Source organism: Callorhinchus milii, unplaced genomic scaffold, assembly GCF_018977255.1.
Source record: "Callorhinchus milii isolate IMCB2004 unplaced genomic scaffold, IMCB_Cmil_1.0 Scaffold4, whole genome shotgun sequence".
NCBI classification, from domain to species: domain Eukaryota; kingdom Metazoa; phylum Chordata; class Chondrichthyes; order Chimaeriformes; family Callorhinchidae; genus Callorhinchus; species Callorhinchus milii.
The window spans coordinates 70,430,796-70,450,034 of record NW_024704745.1 but is presented as its reverse complement, the minus strand read 5'-3'; the positions used below and the strand labels follow the sequence as shown (position 1 = coordinate 70,450,034).

Below are 19,239 nucleotides of genomic sequence, written 5' to 3'. Positions count from 1 at the left end.
AATCTATTCAAGCTACCCTTCAGTGTTTAAAGCCGCAGCAAGCATTTGATCGACATGGAATTTATCTATAGTTTGACGACATCAGTTTTCCCCGATCATTTTGGTTCTGTCCCAATTGAATCAGGACCAGATTTGTGCTTTCCGACAGTTACAAGCCTGTTTTTGTTTAAAAAATAAGAAATGGTTGGTGCTCACAGCATGGATCACCTCCCTAATGCATCTATAATAAATAATAATCCTTGCATTTGATATAGTGCTTTTCACATCTTCTAGATGTCTCAAAGCACTTCACAGAATATACTGTAAAGTGAATTGACTGTTTATAATAATAATAACAATAATAATCCTTGCATTTGTTATAGCACTTTTCATGTCTTCTCGACGTCTAAAAGCGCTTCGCAGAAAATACTGTAAAATGAATTGACTGTATATTTGCGGGCGAAACGCGGCAGCCAATTGCGCACAGCAGTGTCCCATCCCACAACCAGTCATGGATTGAGTGACCAAATTATTAGTGCTTTTTTTCTTGAGGGATTATTATTAGATGTGTGGAGTAAGGAAATTTGCCCAAGGTTTCGCCCTGCTGAGAATCAAACCCAGGTCTCTCGCTTGCTCTAACCACTAAGCTACAGGACTCTGCTCTGAGATGTCTTATCTCAAGATTTACGAGCTCTAGCTTGTCTAATCATTGCTTATAGCTCTTGCTTGCCTAATCATTCCACTAAGCTCCTTGTTCCTCTCCTCTGCACTGCCTCTGGGGCTTGAGCAGCCCCTTACTTCACGGTGACCAGAACTATATGCAATCCTGATTAGAGAACTATATAGCTTGAGTATGACTTCTGGGGATCTAAATAATAATAATAATCCTTGCATTAAATATATCGCCTTATCACTTCATCGAGATGTCTCAAAGCGATTCACAGGATATACTCTAAAGTGAATTGAATGTATTTTGTGGGTGAAAAGCATGTTGAAATATATTGATTATCACCTCAGGATACATTGGTATATTTCATACAGCAACCGAATGTTCCAGAAGGTTTGATAGTTAAATGGTTAAAAGTGGCTTTGCTGGACGGGTTGAGGTCAGCTCCTGATTACATTTCATATTTTCCTGGGAAGATATTCTCTGCTCTGAGATAACGAGCAATTGGGCCCTTGAGCATAGGTGTAAGAACAATGGACCACAGAAAGAAAAGGCTGCAGCCTCAGACACCTGCCTATCTCGAGGCTGAGAAACAAGCAGCTGTGGAGGGCTGCCGAGAAGTTTTCCATATCTCTCTCTGTGCAAAGCAGTCTGCAAAGTGTGGGGGCTATCCCTGTGACAAGGGAAGGTGGAGTTAGAAACACGTAAAAGAAAGATGTAACTTTGAAATAGTTGGAGTTGTGCAGAGGGTCAGCGCACTTCCCAGTGGAATCGATATCAATTCTACTGTATCTATGTATATGTACAGGGTTGAGGGAATTTACCTCCAGTAAGAAAGTGACTATTAAAAGTGGGAGGAGGAGTAGTGGGTAATATGCTGTTTCGGTTCTGTTAACAAGGCAGAGAAGTATTAACAGTGGGTTGGTCTGTTTGAAATGCAGAAGTCAGGTTAGGCAGCACGAGTGAGGTGCTGGGCTAAAAACTGATTGTTTCTGTTGAGTTTACAGGAGCCGCTGTAAATTCTGAGTGCATGCTGTTGTTTCTCTGTTATTTGATTTGTATATCCATGTCGTTGTATGCTGCGGACTGTTGTGTTGTTAAATGGTCATGTGGTTTGAATGTAGATTGTTGAAATTTACCATTTGTCTTATATATATATATTTGATATTAAACACTATACTCTTACCATCACCTGTCAAATTATTAACAAGTGGCAACCAGTTTATCCACAGCAATGTCCCACAAACAATCATGGAACGAGTGACCAATATAAAAACTGATTAGGAATATATCTGTCCTTCAGATAAGACATTAAACTGAGGTCCTGTTCACTTGTTCAGGTGGGCACTATTTGAAAAGATAAGGGGAGTTTTCCCCCATGTTGTAGCCACCAGTCACCCAGATAAAACTTGTTCATTCACTGCATGACTGTTCGTGGAATATTGCTGTGTGCAAATTGACTGCAGCAGATGCCCACAAATACACAATCTTTACTTTTGACAGCAATTACCTGTGAATTGCATTCTGATATTTATATCAGATTATTTATTTATTTGTGATTCAAACCTCATTTAATCTTTACCGTTGTAAAATCAGAGAGTTGTTTCACTCACATCAGAAGTTTTCTGCGATGCTTGAAATAAAAGTTTCAGATCAAATATGTCTCACGTTCCTTTTTTTGTTAAATAACAACAACACATTTATATTTGTACAGTGCCTTTCACGTCGGGAGGAGATCCCAAGGCACTGGACAATGAGTGTTTCAGACTCGAGCGGGAGGGTCAGGATCGGAGAGGGTGGAGGGCAGGGGGGCAAGGAGGGTGACCGAAGGCACTATCGAAGAGGAGGGTCTTGACATGGGTCTTGAAGGAGGGAAAGGAGGGGGATAGCGGAGGGACTGTGGAATGGAGATCCAGAGGGTGGGGCTGAGTGGCTGTAGGCCGGCCCGCCAATGGTGGGCGGGTGAGGCGGGGGATGTGAAGCAGGCCGGGAACGCCGCACGAGACATTGCGAGGAGAAACTGTTTGTAGAGTTGAAGTGGAGACAGTGTGAGAGGAAGGATCTGAACCAGTCAATCACAGAACTATGAAGGTTGAGGTGAGAGGAGAGGCGGTGGATGAAGTGGTCGATGGTGTCGAAGCAGCAGAGAGGTCAAGGAGGCCGAGGAGGCAGAGGGAGCCTTGATTGCAGATGGACAGAATGTCATTTGTCACTTTGACCAAAGCTGTTTCTGTGCTGTGGGCGGCACAGAAACCCAATTGGAGGGGTTCATCAAGGGAATGGTGGGAGAGGAAGGAGCAAAGCTGGGAATAGTACAATGTTTGCTGTACTTAAATAGACTGTTACAGCGCAGGAACAGGCCATTCAGCCCAGATAATCTGTGTTTATACCACACCTGAGCAATGTAGCCCAAAATCTTATTTGACTTGTTATTTGCTGCTTACACTGTTTTGATAAACCCAAGTTCACATGAGTTTAATAAAGAGATGTGTTTTGTATTTTCTGTAGTTTTGTTGCTCAGTTAACATGATAGTGATTGGCGCAGTCAGTAATTCAACTAAAATCCAGATTTCTGCCCAAAATCTAATATCCAACTATAAGGGACAAGCTGGAAAATGCACCCAACCTGGTCAAATCTTCTGAGTCTTTCTCTTTGCTCTTTGGGTTAATTGTCTAATAGGTTGACTGGGGTTAGGTTTCCCATGAACTCCATCTTCATACATTATCCATTGGATGTTTGTGTTCTGCCTGTTGCTTTGCTTCTGAGGTGACACTTAAATATTTAATGATCTCTAAATGATCTTTAGAAAGTTTTAACGTACTGGAAAGCCACAAAAAAATTACGAATGCAGCTAATCATATCACACCACGGAGGCCACCATCAATGTGTATCATCAATGTATTTAAGAAAAAACATGAAGCATACATGAGGGAGAAGAGAGTAAAGAGATACAGAATAGGAGAGAGGAATAATTGGGATTCGGGGTGGGGGGGAATGGCATGTGGAGTACAAACATGAGCACTGACTAATTGGACCGAATAGTTTCCATGCCACATCACTCCATGTAACTCTATATTCAACTGGCACCAGCCTCCTGCTTGTCCCTCACGCCCTCTGCTCCACCATTGGAGGTCGCGCATTAAGCCCCTACACCCCAAAATTCTGGAACTCCATCCCACAGTCCCTCTGCCTCGCCTCCTCCCTTGCCTCCTTCAAGACCCATGTTAAGACCCTCCTCTTTGACCGTGCCTTCGTTCACCCTCCTTCCCCACCTGCCCCCCCAACCCCCGATTCATGTCAGAAACGCCTTGGGACAACGTCCCGACATGAAAGGCGCTATAACAAATGTAATTTTGTTGTTGTTGTTGCTACAGAGTGAATAAATAAAGAGCAAGAGATAAATAAATAAGATAAATAGATACATAAATAGATAGAATACATTTGCATTAGAATACATTAGAATGTACAGCACAGAAACAGGCCGTTCAGCCCAACTGGACTATGCCAGTGTTTATGCTCCACATGAGCCTCCTCCTGCCCTTCCTCAACTAAGCCTTCAAGCATAACCTTCTATTCATTTCTCCTCATATACCTATCTGGCTTTCCCTTAAATACATCTATGCTATTTGCCTCAATAACTCCTTGTGGAAGCATGTTCCACATTCCCACTATTCTCTGTGTGAAGAAATTTCTTCTAACTTCCCTATTTGATCTATCTATGACTATTTTATATTGATGGGCCCTGGTTTTGGTCTCCCCCACAAATGGAAACATCTTCCCTATGTCTACTCTATGAAACATTTCATCATTTTAAAGACCTCTATCAGATCACCCCTTACCCTCCTCTTTTCAAGCGAAGAGTCCAAGTATGTTCAGCCTTTCTTGATAGGTATAACCTCTCAGTTCTGGGATCATCCTCGTGAATCTCCTTTGCCACCTCTCCAGTGCCTCTACTTCCCTTTTATAATGCGGGGACCAGAACTGCACACAGTATTCTAAGTGGGGTCTAACGAAGGTTCTATAGCAGTTTAGCATAACTTCCCTATTTTCATTTCTATCCCTCTAGAAATGAACCCCAATGCCTGGTTTGCTTTTTTATGGCCTTATTAACCTGCAATGCTACTTTTAGTGAATTGTGTATGTGTACCCCTAGGTCCCTTTGCTCCTCTACCCCATTTAGGGTTTTATTTTCCAGGGTGTTTGTGACTTCCTTATTCCTTCTACCAAAATGTACCACCTCACGCTTTTCTACATTGAAATGCATTTGCCATTTAAATGCCCACTCAGCAAGTTTATTAATGTCTTGCTGTAATTTGTTGCAGTCCTCCTCTGTATTAACTACTCCCCCCAGTTTGATGTCGTCCACAAATTTTTAAATTGTACGCCTGATTCCCGAATCCAAATCATTATTGTACATTGTGAACAATAATGGTTCCAATACCGATCCTTGTGGAACACCAATGTCCACTCCCTCCCAGTCTGAGTAGCTATCCTTTACCCCTACTATCTGTTTTCTGTTTTGTAGCCAGTTTGCTATCCATTCTGCTATTTTTCCCCTGACTCCACCCCATGTTCTGACCTTATTCATTAATCTATTATGTGGTACCTTATCAAACTCCTTTTAGAAATCTAAATACATCTACCGCATTACCCTTGTCTACTCTTTCTGTTACCGCTTCAAAGAATTCAGTGAGGTTGGTCAACAGATAACAGCTCAGGAGCTGAAGTGCTCTAATTGAGTTCTATTCATAACTCCAGTTTCCCCCTGATTTACGTTGGAGCTCTTGTCCCTGGTTGAAGAAGATCAAAGATTTCTGTGTCGTCGATAGTGTCAGGCTTAGCTTCCTCCTCCTCTCGGGCACTCCTAAGACTGTGTCAGCAAATTCAAAAGGGAATTAGACAGCGATTTAGTGAAGGCATTAATTGAGTGGTACAGTATGAGAGACACAGCAGCATGCAGTTCTTTTACTTTGGCACATTCCATTCCCCTACATTCCTATGTTTCTACAAAATAGCCGTTTCATATATAAGAGTCCAGGCAGTAAATTATCACTATGCTATAGGACCGTGAAATGCATTTACCCAAGCATGATTCTGTCAACCTCACTTCAAGGAGTAGGAGCCTTAATGATTTTTCCACTTCAGAGACTGGAATCAATTATTATATTGCTAGAGGCAGCCCTGTAAAGATCAAACAGCTCAGCACAAGCCAGGGTTAGAACCTAGGATTTCCCTAATTTCAATAGCTCAGTTTCCCGCTGGGGAAATGCTTTACCAAATAACATGTCTATTCTCCTCATGATGGGTGGGGGGGAGGTGGGGAAGGAATGAAGTAAGCAAGGTCTCTGTGGAACTGAGCTGGCTCCAAGGTATCAGAATTGAGTCAATCCTCTATAGCAGTCTCAGTCGTCTGGTCCTTGAGCCAGGTGTGTCCAGGGCGCTACTGATAACAGGCTAGTGAGCTTGTCTTATTATGGGTCTTGAAGTGGCAAACTGAATACTGGGAGCAGGAATTCTTCCCATTTAGCTTCTGTTAACTCTGCAAACCAAGGCAATAATGGTTAGGATGGTCCTTGCTGGACAAACAGCGGGAAAGCTTGCCGGACCGTCAGCAATATCAATGCTATGCGGTTGTATCTGGTTAAACTCCAGCAATACCCCAATTCACACTCTTGGGTCCCCAAGCCTTGGTTCTTGCCAGATTTCACCCAATATTCTCTGGAATTAGGTAAACTGTGTACATTTCTCCAGGGAGACAGTATGCATTTCTATTCCAGACACAGGGAAATTTCCATACATACATATGTGGAACATTCAGTCAGGCCTAGATACTCAGAAGCACGTGCTACACATCCAGTTGACCAAACAAAATCATGCTTTAATAGAAAGGATTCAATACATTTTCTGCAACTTGTCAATTTTGGCTTAATATGGCACTCAGATATAGAATAAATATCAGAAAAAAATTCAAAGCATTGAGAAGAAACATTCACAGCCCCTGTATAAATGAAAGATTGTGGGTAACTGTGCAAAAAAACAATCTTAACTGCCAGTGATCGCCAGTGATGTAGGTAAAAAAGAGGCCCCACCCTATCTATGTGATTGCCTCTAACCACACTGTCTCAGGCGTCCCCTTCGCTCAGCAAACACTGGCCTACTTCACATGCCCTGCCCTATCTGCCCCAGTATCGGCAAGGGTCTTTCAGCCATTCTGCTCCTGCTCTCTAGTACTCCATCTTGAAGTCGCTCTGTCTCACCCCATCTCTCCCCATCCCTCCTCTTCCTCACGGCACATCTCACACTTTTTAGTCTTTCTTCTCACACCACTCTCAACTCCCACCCTGAGCTCATGTGCCTATTCAGTACCATGAAGCGCTTTGAGACTTCCTCCTGATGTGAAAGGCACTGTATAAATGTAAATGATACTGTATTGTATGACATGGCTAAAACATAAGAACATAAGAACATAAGAATTAGGTGCAGGAGTAGGCCATTCGGCCCTTCGTGCCTGCTCCGCCATTCAATAAGATCATGGCTGATCTTCTCACCTAACTCTGATTACCTGCCCTGTCCCCATATCCCTTAATCCCTCTATTTTTCAAGAATCTATCAGTCTCAACCTTGAAGATGTTCAAGGACTGAGCATCTACAGCCTTCTGGGGTAGTGAATTTCATAAGTTCACTACCCTCTGAGTGAAGAAATGTTTCCTCAACTCTGTTCTAAAAGGCTGACCCTTAATTTTAAGACTGTGACCCCTGGTTATAGATTCTCCTACCAGGGGAAACAGACCTTCAGTGTCTACTTTATCAGCCCTTTAAGAATCTTATAAGTTTCAATAAGATCCCCCTAATTCTTCTGTACTCTAGAGAATACAGCCCCAGTTTATTCAGCCTATCCTCATAGGTCAGTCCCCTCATCCCAGGAACTAACCGAGTGAATCTACGCTGCACCCCCTCTAGGGCAAGTATGTCCTTTCTTAAATAAGGAGACCAAAACTGCACACAATACTCTCGGTGCGATCTCACCAAAGCCCTATACAGTTGCAGCAAGACTTCCCTACTCTTATATTCTAAACCTTTCGAAATGAACGCTAACATACCGTTCGCCTTCTTAGTTGCTTGCTGCACCTGCAAACTAACTTTTTGGGACTGGTGTACAAGGACACCCAAATCCCTTTGAATACTAACACTATCTAACTTCTCCCCTTCCAGAAAATAATCTGTTCTTTTATTCTTGCTACCTAGGTGAATAATTTCACACTTGCTAACATTGAATTCCATCTGCCACCTACTTGCCCACTCCCTGCGCCTATCTATATCTTGTTGCAATCTTTTTGCATCATCCTGAGAGCTCACTCTGCTACCTAGTTTAGTATCATCCACGAATTTAGACACATTACATTCAATGTCCTCGTCCAGATCATTGATGTAAATGGTAAATAGCTGAGGCCCAAGCACTGATCCTTGTGGCACTCCACTAGTTACATCCTGCCAATTCGAGAATGATCCGTTTATCACTACTCTCTGCTTTCTACCCGATAGCCACTCTTCTATCCATGTTAATATTTTCCCATTAATCCCGTGGGCCTTGATCTTGAGTAACAGCCTTTTGTGTGGCACCTTGTCAAATGCCTTCCTAAAATCCAAATATACCACATCTACTGGTTCCCGCTTATCCAACCTGCTGGATACATCCTCAAAAAATTCTAAAAGGTTAGTCAAGCATGACTTCCCTTTTGTAAAGCATTTCTCTTTCTCCACTGAACTGGTTTCTGCTGGCAATGCATGAAGACGTATACACAAGCCAGTCTCATCAAAATCAGTCTTTGCAAGCACAAATGCCAGCATCTCTACCCATTCTCCTCACATCCAAATGAGTCAATGATTGTACCTACTAATGCTCATGTACATCTTCCCTTCCAGAATCCTGAAGGAGGAAGGGGCAAAAACAAACAGCACAACAGAAAGAGAAATGTAACGTAGGAAAAAACAATCACAATTCCTTAGGAGCACTTGTGGAAAAATTAAAGTTGCACAATCTCTTAGAGGACACTTTTGAACATGAGCAGTTGTATTTGGGGAAAAAAACTTTGCAGGCTTATGCATATTTATGGGTATTTATAATTACAAATCGTGAAAAAAATAAGTGCTTTTCCAGCTGAATAACGCCGTATGGCTGATTTATCAATTTACAGCAATTCAATGATAAACTCCACATAATCACCTGTGCACACATGTAAACTATTTGTGTTCAGTGCATTTCAATATCAACTCAAAAAACACACACAAGGACTTAGTAAAGTCTGCTTCAAGTATCTTAAAATACTTTATTATGTGACTCTTCCTGTCAAAGTCTGACTCGAGATACCACTTAGAAGAATTATTAGCTGAATCTTGGTTCCATCTTCTTGATGGCAATCATTCTATATATTTAGGCAAGCGCTGTGTAAACTGCAGCAGGTATGACCTTTCATTAACTAGTGGTAGCTGTGGTGAAGGTGGTGAAGATGTTTTCTTTGGAGATTTCCTCTTCACATGTGGTTGTGAATGAGATGAACTACTCTCTTGATCCTTGGGTGAGCCTGGATTTTAAAAATATAAAATAAAGTAAGGTTTACACTTAAGTTTACTTACAAAACAGGGAAACTTCTATCTTGGTTCTGGAAGTTCAAAAAACAACAAAAATATAGACTATCCAATTAACAGACTGATCAGCCATAAAGTCAATGGAGGTATTATGTGAGCTGAATAAACTATGTGTCAGTGCTGGATCTATTATGTGATTTGGGTAAACCATTTTACAGAGGCAATTACAGATGTCTTTAATTATGTAGTTAACCAGTGAGACATTTACACGTGTTTTATAGTAATAATAATACTTGGATTTAAAATAGCGCCTTATCAGGCTTTTGAAATATCTTAAAGCACTTCACAGATTTATTGTAAAGTGGTGTGACTGTATTTGTAAGAGAACATAGCAGCTAATTTGTGCGCAGCAATGTCCCACAATCAGCCATTAAGTGAATGACCAATTTTATTTGGGAGATTATTAGCCAAGATACCAGGAGAAACTCGCTTCTCTTTCCAAACAGTGCCATCTGAACAGGCAGACATTCATTCAAGGTTTAGCACCTCTGACAGTGCAATGTTTCCTGGGCACTGCATTGGAACGTAAGCCTGACAACTTGAATACTTTTAAAGACTAAAAGTGACTGAAGGATTTTTTAAAAAATAGTTTGTCTTTTGCAAGATACCATAGAACAGAATTTGTGAAACAACAGAACCTCACTGCATCCTCAGTTACACATGGGCCACATTGTTACAACACGATCGTTTGGGTCCATAAACTCCGACCCCATATTATAAGAAGGCGAAGTAAAACATGGCTGTCAGCTGCCACTTCCGGGGTCGCCTGATCGCCGCTGACATCACTTCCTTTGAGATATGGCAAGAGCAGAACATAGTGCACATGTGCAGGAATTGACATCAGTAGCCTTTCCTGTGCAATATGCACAACAACAACAAATTACATGGACAGTCAGGGATTTGGAACCAAGCAGCGGATTGGGATCAGAAGGGGTGGAGGACAAGGAGGGTAGGAATAGGAGTTTGACCGAAGGCATAGTCAAAGAGGAGGAACAACACCAGAAGTGTAGGAGTGCTCTGGCATAGCACTAATCCACATTAATCAGACAACAAATTGCATTTATATAGCGCCCCTCACACGAGGTAGTGTCTCGTAACTCTCACCAAACACCATTAGCATGAAAATAGTCAATAGTAACTGCCACAACAGCACATATTTATACAATGACTTTCATGTGAAAGAAATGCCTCAAAGTGCTTCATAGAATAAGATTAACTAAAAGTAAATTGAATGTGATTATGGGGAGACAAACACAGCAGTTATTTTACACCCCAGCAACATCCTATTAACAGCAATGAGTTAAGGAGCCAATTCAGCAGAAATTGGGGGACAAATTTGAAGGAGGAAGGAATATTTGCCAAGGAAATATCAGCCATTGAGGGGGGGCGGGGAGAGAAAGAGAGAAAGAGTGTTTACCTGAATCGCAAGACAGACAGAAGTTAAATTAATGATTAAATACTGTAGTAAACTATGCGGCTTTGTACCTGCAGGAAGTGAGGGGCTTCTGCTGAGGCTTTGCTGAGACGTACTACTCACTCGAAAATTAGACTCGCTTATCTTCTGCAATACCTGCTTGACTTGGCATTTCTCGTCTTCCGTTGTACAAGACAAGTTCACAATCTTTCCGTTCAGTTCTTTAATCTTTGTACTTCGTCCAAGCCAATAGAAGTCATCAGATGAGGAATCACGTTTGAACTCGCAGGTGAAATCCAAACCCAGGCCATCTGTTTTATATCCCCCATTCAGACTGAAGTATGACTGGAGGGCTGTTTTCAAGTTAAACTGATTAAAGGGAGAAAAAAAATCTACTAATGGTTCTATTATAACTAGGCTTCTTACATCATTTTAAATCTATAGAATATACAATAAATGCAGATTAGAAGCTAGCATTGAGGATACATCCAGGATAATAAATGGGCAATATATGAAAGGCAATGTAAACAGTTCTACAGTGCACTCGGTTTAAACAACTCCGATTAAAGCCAAGTCAGTGTACAGTTTTATTGCATTAAAACAACAGTTACATTTTGGAACATGATGCACGTGCTCCAATACAGGACTATCCCAAACTGTTTGGAATATCTGGGTGGGGGGGGAGGGATTTCACTGAAATTTATATTCCAGCAATCCCTATTCCCAATCTTGCCCCTCATTCATGCACATCCACACAGGAAACTTACACAACTCGTTATTCCAACTATCCCTTTCAAGTACAGTACAGTACAAAGGTCCTTATTTTACGTACGTCTCCAGATGTATAAAAGCAGTCACAGGAGAGCAACACTGTAATGCTATGAACAGCAGTAAATGTGGTTTGAAAGCTGTTTCGGCTGAGAGTCCTCACTGCCCAACTACAAGGGTTACATTTTGCAAAGCTCCTTTGGTGCCTCGCTCAGGTTACCTGAAGCAATACTGAGAGACTGAAGCAAGTCCAAAGGGATGCATCTCTTACTAAAAACAGTGTTAGACATCAAGAGACATACTCCTTACTATTAATCAGCTTCTCTATTCATTCACACTGTGTGACATCTTCCCATCATGTTAGTTCACTCCCCATTTTTATGCTGTGCTCATGCATCAGTCAAGTGTTTTAACCACAACTTTTACCACAATAGATGCCTATAACTTGAAATGGAGTCCTGTAGCTCAGTGGTTAGAGCACTTGCTTTGCAAGCGAGAGACCTGAGTTCAATTCCAGGCAGGGCGAAACCTTGGGCAAGTTTCCTTACTCCACACGCCTAATAATAATCCCTCCAAAACCAAAAAAAAAACAATAATAAATTGGTCATTTTCAATCTACGACTGTTTGTGGGACATTGCTGTGCGCAATTGGCTGCCGCGTTCGCCCACAAATATACAGTCAATTCACTTTACAGTATATTCTGTGAAGCGCTTTGGGACGTCCTCCCGACGTGAAAAGCGCTATATCAAATGCAAGGATTATTATTATTATTATTATTATAAATGATGACAAACTCAATGTAGAGATGTGAACAGCACACCATCAGTATTTCACCTAGCTTAATAATAATAATAATCTGTGCATTTGATATAGCGCCTTACCATGTCTTTGAGACGTCTCAAAGTGCTTCACAGAATATACGGTAAAGTGAAATTACTGTATAATATTTAGCTTGTAATTAATTGGCAAGGTTACCAGCTAAAACTTCTCCTTACGTATATTGAGAAGTGCCCTAAATTCCACAGGGTTTTTTTTCACTGGCAAACTTTTTTTTAATTCTGTTAACAGTTTGTCATCCATCTAACCAATAGATGGCAAACTGTTAACAGAATTAACAAAAAGGTTTGCCAATGAATCATTAACTATCCAGTGAATAATTTAGCAACAAAAACAATGATTGCTGGGAACACTCAGCAGGTCAGGCAGCTTCTATGGAGAAAGAAAAGTGGGTCAACATTTCAGGTCCATGACTCTTTGTCAGAACAAAGTCTTCAAGACATCTCAAAGCGCTTCACAGAATATACTGTAAAGTGAATTGACTGTATATTTTGTGGGCGAAATTTACAACAACTTGCATTTATATAGCACCCGTCACATGGGTAGCGTCTCAGAGCCCTTGAATGCAAGCTTACCTCTTAAATAAGTTGGTGTTTCTGCTTACATGGCTGTTTGTGGGACATAACTGTGTGTAAAATGGCTGCCAGGTTCATCTACAAACTTACAATCACTGCTTTACAGAAATTACCAATGCAGCACTGTGAGACGTTTCAATGTCATAGTCACTATTTCAAGTTCAAAGATGATTAAAATTCCTAATTATAATTCTGTAATGTAAAAAAACAGACAATATTTAATACTGAATTAAAGTGAGATATCACTGCCAAGCAAGATGATACGTTATCTGAAAAAAAACTCCAGGATCATGATCCCTTTACAAAAGTAAAGGATTCCTGTGGCTCAGTGGTTAGAGCACTCTGATTCCTGACAGGATGAAACCTTGGAAACCTTGGGCAAGTTTCCTTACTCCACACACCTGATAATAATCCCTCAAGAAAAAAACACAACAATAATAATTTGGTCATTTCAATCCACGACTGTTTGCGGGACACTGCTGTGCGCAATTGGCTGCCGCATTTCGCCCACAAAAAAGTGCAGTCAATTCACTTTACAGTATATTCTGTGAAGCGCTTTGAGACGTCGAGAAGATGTGAAAAAGCGCTATATCAAATTCAAGGATTATTAATATTATTATAAAAGGAATTCAGTCATACCATTACATAAACAACGTTTAGTTACCTGGAGGATGTAACTTGCTCCAACTGCTGTCGATATGGCATCATTCATGCTATCACCTATCTCAAACTGCATTCTGGGGTGACGAATGTTCACAATGACAGCAAAAACTGTTAAGTTGTGAGAACAAGTTATATCAACAAAACATGTAGCACACACACATCTTATCCACATTTTATTGCACATTCTTTGACTACATTGCACTTTTCTGTGAAGGGGAGAAGTACTGTAGGAAGAAAATGGACAAGAAAAGATTGAATTTATTTTCATAATGATCTAATAGAGGGGAGGGATTAGTAGCTCTTTTGGAATATAAACACCTTCAAGATTATATCCTTCTTGATCAGTTCAATAAACAATTAGAGCAATCTTTTCATTACATCCAGGCTTGATTAGGCTAATTCCTTGCTCACTGGATTTCTAAACACTTCCATGCAGGTCATTCAAAACTCTGCAGCTCGTGTCTTCTCCCGCGCTAAGCTCTGTGAACCGATCAACCCCGTCCTCGGCCGGTTTCAATGGCTCCTATCCCCCAGAGGATCAAATTCAAGATTATCATCCGCATTTTTAAAGCCCTCCACGGTCTTGCTCCTCGCTACCTCTACGATCTACTAAAACTTTACCAACCTGTCTGCTCTCTCCGCTCAGGAGGCATTGGCCTGCTCCATGTCCCCACCTTGCCTGCTCCATCATCAGCGGTCAGGCCTTCAGCTTTTCTGCCTCAACATAAACTAAAGAGTTATACTATGGCTCTCCTACTCTATATGCTAATACCACACAAATGCCCTGCTTTTCCAACCGATCTAGAGAGGGGGGAAAAAATAACTATGGACTCAAACTCTTGTAGTAGTCAGTCTGTATTGATATTGCTTTGAAGGCATTAATGCAATTATAGTACAGTAAAGAATAAGCAAATAACAGTCAATAGATAAATGTAGAGAAAGATAGACAATAAATACCTATTGTAGAATCGCCAGCGACCATAACATTGGTAAAAAAGACCATCGGTTTACTTAATATAGTTTCTTGGAAGCTCCTGTGCTCCTTGAGAGAGTTCAAAGTAATTTTCCTGAAAGTTAGTAACAGAAAGTAACAGAATTTCACATTTACAGAAGAATATTCCTTCACGTAATAAACTATGCTCCAGCCAGTTGTGCACATGTCCAGGCAAATCAACTATTGTGCATCATTATAGCGTTAATTGGAATTTTATGGAACCCATACACTGCTTTATAACAGGGCTGAACTGTATTGGATTACAACTGAATATTTCACTTTGGGCCTATGATTAAAGTAAGAGTGTTAAAACATTCAATCTTGGTACTAAAGTTGATAATTGTTTATGGCCGCAAACTCTCAACAAAGTTAATCATGTTTGTGCATAGCAAAATGGTGCTAAATTTGTGCCATCCCAAATGGAAATGAAGACAAACTTGGATAGAGCGTTAACTGATTTAATCGGCCTATTTCTCTGGGGTTGATAAATTTGGTGAGGATGTTTTTAAAAGGAAAAAACATTCAGAGTTTACAATACTTTAATACTGACTCACCTAAAGTATACAACTCACAACTTTCTGCTTTCGTTTAACATGAATTAGTATCAGTATGTATATTTACTCTATTCACCTCTAAGCATTCTCTTATGTGCACCCAAAGTATTAAATTTCGCCACCACTTACAAGGTGAGGTTACATTGCTGTGAAAGGTGGAGCATTGCCACAACTTCACTGCTGACAATTGGAATTACAACAACAACAACAACAAGATTCCATTTATAGAGCGCCTTTCACGTCAGGAGGACGTCCCAAGGCGCTGCACAGTTGGGTCATGACCCGAGCAGGGGGAAATGGTCAGGGTGAGGGGAGGGAAGGGAGGGAGAGAGGAGGGGGGAAATGGTCAGGGTGAGGGGAGGGAAGGGAGGGAGCGAGGAGGGGGAAGAGAGTCGAGAGGGGAGCTGAAGGCACGGTCAAAGAGAAAGGTTTTGAGACCGGCCTTGAAGGAGGAAAGGGAGGAAGCAAGGCGAAGGCACTGGGGGATGGAGTTCCAGAGTCTCGGGGCTGAGAGGCTGAAGGCCCGACCACCGATAGTAGGGCGGTTGGGGCGGGGGACGTGGAGCAGACCGGAGCCAGAGGAACGGAGGGTACGGGCAGGTAGGTAGGGGGATAGTAGGTTGGAGAGGTAGGAGGGAGCAAGGCCGTGAATGGCCTTGTAGGTGAGGATGAGGATCTTGAAATCAATCCTCTGGGGGATGGGGAGCCAGTGGAGGCGAGCGAGGGTAGGAGTGATGTGGTCCCGAAGCCTGGTGCGGGACAGTACACGAGCTGCAGAGTTCTGAATGACCTGCAGCTTGTGGAGGGAGGTGCCGGGAAGGCCGGCGAGGAGAGAGTTCCCATAGTCCAGCCTTGAGGTGACAAAGGCGTGAACCAGGGTTTCAGCGGCGTGAGGGGTGAGGTAGTGCCGTAATCTGGCGATATTCCGGAGGTGATGGAAGGCGGTGCCAGTTGTGGTGCGGATGTGAGGGAGAAAGGACAGCTCAGGGTCGAACAAAACGCCGAGGTTCCTGACTGGCTTTGAGAGGTGGAGGGTTAGGAAGCATTTTAGAAATTCTTATTTGTCTTACAGAGTGAGATAACGAAAGGTGTGGTCAAGGAGAAAGGTCTTGACATGGAATTTGAAGGAGGTGAGGCAACGGATTCCATAGGTGGGGGCAGACAGGCTGAAAGCCCATTTGACAATGGTGGGGCAGGGGATGTGAAGCAAGTCAGTGCCTGCTGAGCAGAAGGAACGAGCAAGTTGGCAGGTTTTAAGGGGGTCACAGAAATAGGATGGGGTAAGACCGTGGAGTGATTTAAAAGTGAGGATGAGGATCTTGAGCTCGATCCTCTGGGGGTGGGGAGCCAGTGAACCTGGGCGAGGATAGGAGCAATAGGCTCACGGAGCCTGTGCAAGACAACTTAGAAGCCAACCATTTTTCTTGCCTTGCTCATAAGATAGCAGCTGAGCCATTGGACCCAGCCGACTGCAAAACAACGAGGTTTCCCTGTGTTCGAACCGTTAATTGCTGTGGGTTTTCTTCCTAATGTATTTATGAGTGATATAAAAATCACCTCAATAGCCAGGCTTTAGTGTAGCACTTTAGTGTAGTCAATAGCATTCTCAACCCAAATTTATACTGCAATCGCTCCGAGATGCTATCCTGTGTATAGGACGCTGTATAAAAGAAAATTATTGTTGTTGTAATCACTATTAAAAGCACACAGTGTAGAGTAAGTAAGCTTCAAACCTAAACCAGTGGTATGTATTTCTGATATTAGGTGCAAAGTGGACTCGGCGAAGATGCTTTTAAATTTATTGATTGATCGATCACTTCCAGCCACTATGACCAACTGAAGATAGGGAGAAAAAAATCAGCCAGAGCTCCCATTGCTGATCCCTATCCACAACCCATGATAGAGTCAGGTGAGAGCAGGATTAGTGAGATTGCCACATACTCACATTAACAAAGGTACTTGAGCAAGATACCTGAGGGCAAGTAATCTCCTCCCATCCCAATGGAATTTATAGAACATTACGGTAGGAAACAGCCCGATGTTTATACACCACATGAGCCTCCCCCCATGCTAATCTCCCCCTCTCTCCGCACACACCTCTCCATGTTATGTATGCAGCAATAGAAAAGTCAACAGGAGAAAATAATGGAATGATATCGATTACTGTGAGGGTAAAGTCACAACATATGTGTTTATTAGCAGATTGGGATTGGATTTCCTCCCAGGTCCACTATCTGAATGTCCTGTGAAAAGAAATTAACCCTAAACCATTATTTTTGTTACTGATACTATTTCCCTAGGGGAGAGGGAAAGATATTACTCCTACAATTACTGTGTGTGTGTACCTGTTGCAGCTCTTACCTCTGGATGCAGTTGGCCAGGTTAAATCGCTGCCCTTCCAAACTGATTTGTCCATTGGAAATCACGTTGTATCCGGCACCTGTTTCTTGGCTGATTTGAATATTTTTCCCCTTGAGAATGAAGTGCGATCGCTGCAAACTCAGCAGCAATTCCATAGGCAATACCATAATCTCACAGTCAATAGCAGTGGCAGAAATCGTCTTCAAGTCAGTGACTGAGGCTGCAGACATGTCAATTTCACTCTTTCACAAACCAGGAGAAATCACCTATGCAGAGCAGAGCAGATCAGCACCATACACACTAGGTCCGGGTTCACAAGAATTGCCTGGAGAGGCAGGTGTTGTAAATTGGAGAAACTCTGCTGTGCATCTAAAATCTAGATTGTTTTGAGATTAAAGGTGCTTCGCAAAGCCGAGGAATGACAGTGACTCATTGATCGTTGCTAAAAAAAAGTTTCTGACTCGCCCTTTGTGTCAGACAATGCTTGTTAAAACCAGATCAACCGGGTGAATCGTGGCTTTCTAGTTGTTTCAGAATAAAGCATCGGCTTGCAAGAGGCATTTTGCCTTTGGGAAAGGGCAGGGAGGAACCTTTCACTTCTTTCCTTTAGTGGAATGTACAAATGGGGTAGCGTCAATAGTCTATTGTAGGACGAGGAACCTTTTCTATGGAGGAATGGGCTGGAATGGGGCCAAGTTACAGTTGCGAATAGTATACTTTTTTATGCTCACACTTGAATGACCTAAGCATGTTTGAGTTGATAATGTATTTAAACCCACTCCTTCCACAGCCACAGAATGCCCACCTCAAGGTCAAACACTTGCAGCAGGATTTGTAGATACTGAATCCTTCAACTGGACAAGTGTCATCCTGATCCTTGTGAACTCCACTTCACTTCATTCCGATCCGCCCAGACTGCCTTGGAATGAAGTTCCCATGGCCTGTTTTCATATCTTTTTAGTTACCGTCGTTTCAACATTTCCAAAATCCTGTTTTTGAATTTTAGATTCTTGGGCAAGTTTCCTTACTCCACGCGTCTCTGTTTACCTAGCACCCTCTCTAACCTCTTGGGGGGAAAATATTTTATAGATACTCCCAGAATATCCCCCCTGTTTAATCCTGGGCTTCTTCACTCTCACTTCATAATATCCTTTCTCCCCCCACCCCCCCTCCCCAGCTCAGGTGACCAGTCCGCTGAGTGAAGTGCTTTGAGATGTCCTATGGATGTGAAAAACGTTGTGTTGTAGTATGTGTCTACAGAGACGGGTTCAGACATTGTGAACATTGACAGTACTTTACAGTATATTCTGTGAAGTGCTTTGAAACGTCTCAAAGATGTGTTAAGGTGCTATATCAAATGCAAGGATCATTATATTATCTTACACTTTGCACTCTGGGGCTCTAAATATTGTGTCAATATGTCATTGCAGACAGATCTTATATTTACAGACTCCTATAAAATATTTCATTATACAGTATACTGTCAGTATACTGAAAAGAATCTACATTTTGTGTTTGCTTAAAGCTTAATTAACTAAGAAATTGTTTATTGTAATAGGGTGTGTTTATTTGTGACGGGGTTGCAAAAAGTAAATTCTTTAGGAATGACTAGAGGACTGTGGGCTTGTGTAGACAGCACTGTTTTGATGGCTGTGTTTGTAAAGTATCCTGCAGTAGCTACTCTACAATTCATATATTATTTCTCAATCCTATTCAGATCTGTATTCGGTATTGTTACCTACAGTATTTGCTGTTGGCTTAATTGAACTTTAGGCATTT

At 41.9% G+C, this 19,239-nt stretch overlaps 1 protein-coding gene across 1 annotated transcript; it reads right to left on the bottom strand.

The window, feature by feature from the left end:
* Positions 1-8,949: 8,949 nt before the first annotated feature.
* LOC103177213 (mesenteric estrogen-dependent adipogenesis protein) lies at positions 8,950-17,783 on the bottom strand. Its single transcript, XM_007891289.1, has 5 exons — positions 17,461-17,783; positions 14,509-14,618; positions 13,553-13,659; positions 10,864-11,076; positions 8,950-9,229 (listed from the first exon to the last, which is right to left on the bottom strand). Exons 1-5 carry the CDS (start codon positions 17,688-17,690, stop codon positions 9,179-9,181), a joined length of 711 nt encoding a protein of 236 aa, XP_007889480.1. The 5' UTR covers positions 17,691-17,783; the 3' UTR covers positions 8,950-9,178.
* Positions 17,784-19,239: the final 1,456 nt, after the last annotated feature.

Coding starts and splice junctions, on each gene's coding strand:
- LOC103177213 (XM_007891289.1), bottom strand. CDS start 17,690: ATGTCTGCAGCCTCAGTCACTGACTTGAAGACGATTTCTGCCACTGCT. Junction 13,660..14,508: donor CGCTGGCGATTCTACAATAG/GTATTTATTGTC, acceptor ACAACTTAACAG/TTTTTGCTGTCATTGTGAAC. Junction 11,077..13,552: donor GAGCAAGTTACATCCTCCAG/GTAACTAAACGT, acceptor CCCTTTAATCAG/TTTAACTTGAAAACAGCCCT.